Source organism: Haplochromis burtoni, unplaced genomic scaffold (assembly GCF_018398535.1).
Source record: "Haplochromis burtoni strain Fernald_Lab_line unplaced genomic scaffold, NCSU_Asbu1 Contig_692, whole genome shotgun sequence".
In the NCBI taxonomy this organism is placed as follows: Eukaryota; Metazoa; Chordata; class Actinopteri; order Cichliformes; family Cichlidae; genus Haplochromis; species Haplochromis burtoni.
In genome coordinates, this window is record NW_024583053.1 from 169801 (window position 1) to 176495 (window position 6695).

Genomic DNA, 6695 nt, shown 5'->3' on the forward strand with positions numbered 1-6695 from the left:
TCTTTCTCTCTGAGAGGTTTATGGACCAGACTGCAGGAGCTGACTGGAAAACTGACTGTAATGATGGAAGGACACTCAAGCCTGTTTTAGTCTCACAGTCCTTCACATGAGAGTACAGATCCAACAGGAAATCAGGCTCATACTCCATCTCTTCGTAGTCATCATCTGTGTGATTTAAATGGAATATTCCATATCTGCACACTGATGATAACAGCTTCAGTATCTTCTCTCCTGGCTGCTGTTCTCTCTCTGCTTTTCCCATCTTTAAATTGGTTTCAGTGGAGCGTAAAAATGAAGAGGAGAAACTAAAACAAGAATTGAACATTTTGCCATAACATCAGAAACATAGATGACTATTATCATTTACAACCACTCTGTTATAAGTAACTGTTATTATATCATGCAAGGAATTATGTTTGATCTTTGAAATGTAGACAGAGTAAAAAGTGGTAGAGAACAAAAGGACCACAAAACCATCACATTACTGGTTCTAGTGAGAACTAGAGATGTGCTGATTTAAATTTTTAATGGACAGTCTTAGATTTCTAATTGTTTAAGTCTGACCCCCAAAAGTTGATTCTGTTCATCTGGACGTAGTGTTTTCAGTGGAAGAAACGTTTCCTCACTCATCCAAGTGACTTCTTCAGTCTCAGCTGACTGCAGGGACTGCATGACCATTCATCAACAACCACTGATCAATGGCTATGAGAGAATGGTTGCAATCACAGCATTGTAAGATGGTGAAAGATGTACCCTTAGGCCCCCTCCTCGATTCACAGATGGTATTTACCTTTTCACATGTGTACACATGTGTACATCCTCATCATTGAAAGAGTGTCCACCGGCCTGTAGGTGTAAATAGACTGCAGAGTCCTGACCTGACGAGGTAGCTCTTCTGTGTTGTGCCATCCGCTTTGCCAGAGGTTGTTTGGTTTTCCTGATGTATAAATCCTGGCAATCCTGGCAATTAACAATCGAGGAGGGGGCCTAAGGGTACATGTTTCACAATCTTTCAATGGCAGCCATTCCCCAACTCTCTGTGAATGGTACTCATGGCCATTGATCAGTGGGCTTTGATCAGTGGTTTGTTATCAATGGTCATGAGAATTTGCATATTAGGCAGCTGGATAGTGTAGTGGTAAGGCTACACACCTTATCACCCCCCCATGCTAAACCCAAGCCCTTGAATGGCGCGACTACGTCTGCAGATCTGACACAAGCATTTAACTACGTGTTCATTATATCTTGTACTGCGTATATGACAAAAAACATTTCTATTAATGATCAAGGAACTGACCTCCCAGCCCATTGTTCCTTCAGTGCAACTAGTTTCAGTCATTATGTAAATGTACTGTTTATAAGACTGGGGAAAACTGCAGTCAGCTGAAACTGAAGAAGTCACTTTGATGAGTGACAAAACACTTCTCCCACTGAAAACGCTACGTCGAGATGAACAGAAACAACTTTTCTTTACTTATCTGGATGACTGAGCATGCATCAAGATGTTTAAGTTTGACTTGCCAATTTGATGTTTTGCTGATTCTGATTTATTTTCTTTTTAAGAACAGTCACTGAGAGCAAGTACAAACACATTTCTACTTTTCATTGATGAAGAATTTTGGTTTCATAATAAAATTAATTATTGAACTTTACAATGTTTCCCAAATGCACTGAGTTACAGGATCTTCTCTCATCCTCATGAGAAATTGCTCTGCTGCTGGAAACAAGTCCAAATAATAATTCACTGAAAATGAGTTGCTGTAGGATTACTCTCAGCTTTCCTGGACATATTTTACCTGAACAAACAAAAGCAGCTGCAGCAGATTTATATAAGAAAAAAAGATCAGATACGCATTTTCACTTTGTTAATAACTTAACATTAATGTAGCAATTGCTGCTTTGTGATCAGCTTGTGGCAGTTGAGTGTGTCATGAAACAAGATTTAACAACTTTGGTAACATGAGTAGGTGTTACATAAAAAGTAACACCTACTCAGTAAAGTGTATTTTGGGTTGAGTTACATTATCAGTTTTCTGAAGCCTCTGTCCTCATCTATGGAGAACGGCTGATCACGAATTACCGATGATAATTCTATAATTTTGCTTTTAGTTGCTTTGGTCTGTTCACTGCTCAAACCAAGGAAAGATAGAAGGGCCACTGGCTTGTAGCCAGCTCTGGCCAGCTTTAGTTTCAGCATATTAGTTCATGGGTGTCCAACTCCAGGCTTTGAGAGCCAGTATCCTACAGGTTTTAGATATCACCCTGGGTCAACAGACCCGAATCAAATGATTAGTTCATTACCAGCCTCTGGAGAAATTCAAGACATGTTGAGGAGTTAATTTAGCCATTTGAATCAGCTGTGATGGATCAAAGACAAGGACAAAACCTGCAGGACACCGGCTCTCGAGGCCTGGAGTTGGCCATCCCTGTATTAGTTTTTAGTTTCTTTAAACTGAGCATGTTCAGCCGAGTGAAGGTATTTTAAGTCTTTCATAAGGTTTGTTATTCCAAATGTTTTTTCTGGAGGTTCCTAATATCAAATATTAACTTTAATTATATTAATGAAGTTTGTGCCACTTGTTGTATGAGCATATGTGATCAATACTGTCTTAAACGTAGTCATTAGGATCAACAGGTAACCTTTGACTGTGTTATGGCCAACAAGTCCAAACATAGGGTTAAATAAACTTGGCCCTGCTAAGATGCACCTGAGAGCCTCTCCGCCTGTCTGCGCTGCCAGAACGTGGTGAACCACCCATCCTTAACCCATATAGTGTCACGATCATGGGTCTTTTGACCCAGCGTTTTGAGTTTTAGTTTATTTTGATGTTTATGGTTTGTTTAAGTTCATAAAGTTATCTAAATTCATTTGTTTATTAGCTTCACGTTGTGTTTTCAGCCCCCCTGTTAAGTCTCCCTTGTCCTTTATGTGTTTCATGTCTGCATGTCTTTTGTGGTCAAGTTCATGTAGTCATGTCTGAGTTTCATTATGGTTCCTATTTTATTTTGAAAGGGGTCCTGTGTTCCTGTGTTATTTTGTTTAGTTTTACACTTCCCCTGTGATGTCGTTATGTTCATTTGTTTCAGCTGTTCCCCCATGTGTTGCCACTTCTCCTGATCACCTCATGTGTGTATTTAAGTCCTCAGGCTTCCTGTGTTCAGTGTCGCGTCCTCCCTCATAGCTGTGTGTGATTTTCCCTGTGTCTCCTTTGGATTTAGTTTCCCCAGTTTAGTTTTGAATTGTTATTTGTGTCTCACCACACCAGCAATAAAGCTGTGTTTTTTGGAGTTTACTTTTTGCGTTTGGGTCCTTCTGTTGCCTGCCCATAAAACTGTCAAAGGGACCCAGTTAAAAATGATGGATGCTGGGAACAGCGCTCCAAAAGTTACGGAGTAGTGTCAGAAAGTTATGTAACACAAGTGTCAGAGATTAAAGAAGAAAAAAGTGCAAATTGACAACTGATTGGGGAAAAGTATTGGCAAACATATTACATTGACAATTGAGATAATATTGACGCTTGTAGAGTTGAGAAAATACTTATTAGGTTAAAGTTAATTTGGTCCGATTAAAAAAACAAGAAATGGAAAGTTACCCAACAGCAGGAGTAGGGGTTATTGATCCTATATAAAGGAGGGTCAGATACGCCCGGGGCTGCTTTTTTCCTGTCTGTCATTTTGTGTGTCTCTGCTGTTTGTGCTCTACACTGCGGCATTCACTATGCTTCCTTGCTGTATTTGTACCATTTTTGCTGTTCATATGGTAAATGGACTGGTTCTTATATAGCGCTTTTCTACTCTTCTGAGCACTCAAAGCGCTTTATACAACACCCATATATACTATTATACACCCATTCACACCCATTTTTCTAAGTGCTTTCCTTGCTAACATTCACACACATTCATACTCCGATGGATGCATCGGAGAGCAATTTGAGGTTAGTATCTTGCCCAAGGATATTTGGCATGCAGACAAGGGGAAGCCAGAAATTTAACCACCAACCCTCCAATCAGCAGATGACCTACTCTACCACCTGAGCTACAGCCACCCCAAATGACACTGTTTAATAAAACTCTGTCTTCTAAGAATTATACTCTTTTCCAGAGGATCTTTTTGAGTGACTTGATTTTGTTTAGATCTGAAAAGCTGGTCCTCCACAGCGTTGGTGGGATAAGGTTATCATATTGGCTTCAAAATTTGCGACCCAACACGTTATGGGGTTGTTTTAATTATTGTTATAACTTTTCTTTTAGCTGTGTATCAATCGCTCCTTAGTTGGTACCTAGAGAACATAACCCCAAAGATCCTAACTTACTCTACATTCTGTAGTAGTGAAGTATACTGTGTTACAAATGCAGATATGTTTTTAAAGGAAAACATATTTACCTGAGCTGTGAGATGTAAGGCAGACACTGAAGGAAACTCAGTACTTCACTCTCTTCATGTGCGCAGCCTGTCAGCTCCACTTGTTTCTTCTCTGGTTGGAGTTTCAGCACTTCCAGGAGGATGGAGGTCTTTCTCTGTGAGAGGTTTATGGACCAGACTGCAGGAGCTGACTGGAAAACCGACTGTAATAAGTGAAGGACACTCCTGCCTGTTTTAGTCTCATAAGAGTACAGGTCCATGAGGAAGTCACACCACTTCTGTTTAAGAGGACTATTTTTATATCTGCACACTGATGATAACAGCTCCAGTATCTTCTTTCCTGTGTGCTGTTCTCTCTCTGCTGCTGCACAGAACAGATCCCCAAAGAACCTTGTTGTGTCTTCATCTGATGTATTAGTATCAACACTGGAACAATAAGAAGGAAACATTCAGTGATAATTTGATCTGAGCTGCATAAAAACAACCACACACTAATAATGGATGAAATGCTAATTCCACTCATTGACACACAAATCACTTTATCATGTCTGTGTGTTTAATCTGGATGTTTGGTTGCTATTGTTTCTGTCTCTTCAGTAAAATGAAACTATGATAAAAAATTACAGACTGTTTTATTTCTTTGTAAGTCAGAAAACTTAGAACTTTACTTAAGGAGCTCTTTGGAACTGAACCTGACTGGACGCTGACCTGTATACTAAAACTACATGACTACAAACCAGAGGAAAGTTGAACTTGATGAATGAACTAAAGAAATGAACTAAAGAAAAAACTCTTAAACATCCCAGAGACACTTTCCTGCATTATCATGTGACAGCTTTTGTCACTTAAATATGAACATTATGTTTGTGCTGTTTACACTTGTCTGTGATGCTCTGTGAAATATTCCCTATTATTTATCAAAAGTTAATATTCACATCAAAAGTTTAAGACCACACCTCCAAAAAAACCTGTATCCCCGACAAACAGAATTGATTTCTGTAAAACAGCCTGTACACTTTAAGCGTTGTTTTCAATAAATTGCATGGTCAAAAAATGTTTTCTCTCTCCCATTTCTTCTTGTTGCATGTCTACTTGGAGCCTTGTTAAGATCCAACCATGCAAAAAATTATTTTCTGCCATTTTTCAAGTGGTCTTAAACTTTTGATCAGGACTGCACTTACCAATATTTACTGAGTAAATAATTAATTACATTTTGATCAATTTACTTTTAGAAGTGCTGCTGGAAGATTAAAAAAATAAAAAATTAAGTTAATATTTTTTAAAACTATATCAAGTTAAAACTATATCAAGTTAAAACTATATCAAGTTTACCCAATTTCCTTCGGGTCAACCTTCAGGATCAATAAAGTTTTATTGAATTGAATTGAAGTTTTGTTTATGATGTGCTCTGCTGGACGGAAAAAGAATGTTTGCAGCAGAGTGGTGTCATACAATGAGCTTTATGAGTTAGTGTTGCAGAGTGTAGCACGGTGGAAAAGAATGGAGAAAATCCTCCACTAAACATTTGGGTTGCCACTACTTTTTTTTTTTTTTTACATGCTTTGGGGTCTGTGGCTGTATCCCAATTCAGGATCTGCAGCCTTAAACTACGCAGCCTTAACAGTCCACAAGGGCCGCGTACTCAAAGACCGCTAAGGCCTGAAGCGCGAGGCTTCTGAAATGGGATGGTCTAGCATCCGTCACGCTGCCCATGTTGCCTATCAACCGTGATACCAACCGCTGGAAACGTTTCATACAACATTGTTTGACAGAAATGAAGGAGAAAATCTTTTGTTCATTTGTTTGTTTGTTTTTATATGATTGTGTGATTGATAAGTATCTGAGGCTGAGACCACGGGACTGTGCAAACATGATTGTTGGGCTTCATTTCTGAAACGGAACAGTCATTTTATTATATTAACCATAATAGTTATTACAGCAGTGAACTTGAACTCTGTGCCCAATACTGAGCTTCAGTAAAGATTCAAGTTGCAGTTATTTATATTTCCTGTCACCTTAAATCTTCACTCAAAGATTTACTCAAAGATATATATAGATGTATTATATATAAGAGACAAATATTGTTCTTTTATTATGTTGGCATTACTAAATTTGGCTCAGTGCTTACATATATGTGTAAAAAGAAAATGTACGAGCTGTGAAAACTGTTTCTGATAGAATGAAGAGTAGACTGATATATTAAATATTCCTTTATTGGGTGAGAAAATCAGACCATGTATAACTGCTTTAAGTCATACAGAATAGATATCAGAGCCTTAAACAGGCTGACTTCTGCTAAATGGGTCAAACTGGGCAGAAAGTATACAAACAC

At 38.5% G+C, this 6695-nt stretch overlaps 1 protein-coding gene across 35 annotated transcripts in view; it reads right to left on the reverse strand.

Annotated features, from left to right (window-relative positions):
• LOC102290299 overlaps positions 1-6695 on the reverse strand; it is a 61294-nt gene that overhangs the window by 17483 nt on the left and 37116 nt on the right. For 14 of the 35 annotated variants that reach the window (XM_042215255.1, XM_042215277.1, XM_042215260.1 and 11 more), the window contains one exon: positions 4452-4789. The exons of 10 other annotated variants lie outside the window; for them this stretch is intronic. In XM_042215255.1, coding sequence (XP_042071189.1) covers positions 4452-4789 — 338 coding nt within the window. Of the gene's footprint in view, positions 1-26; positions 306-4384; positions 4790-6695 lie in introns of all 35 variants that reach the window. 11 more of the 35 variants (XM_042215267.1, XM_042215254.1, XM_042215276.1 and 8 more) reach the window with 8 other exon arrangements.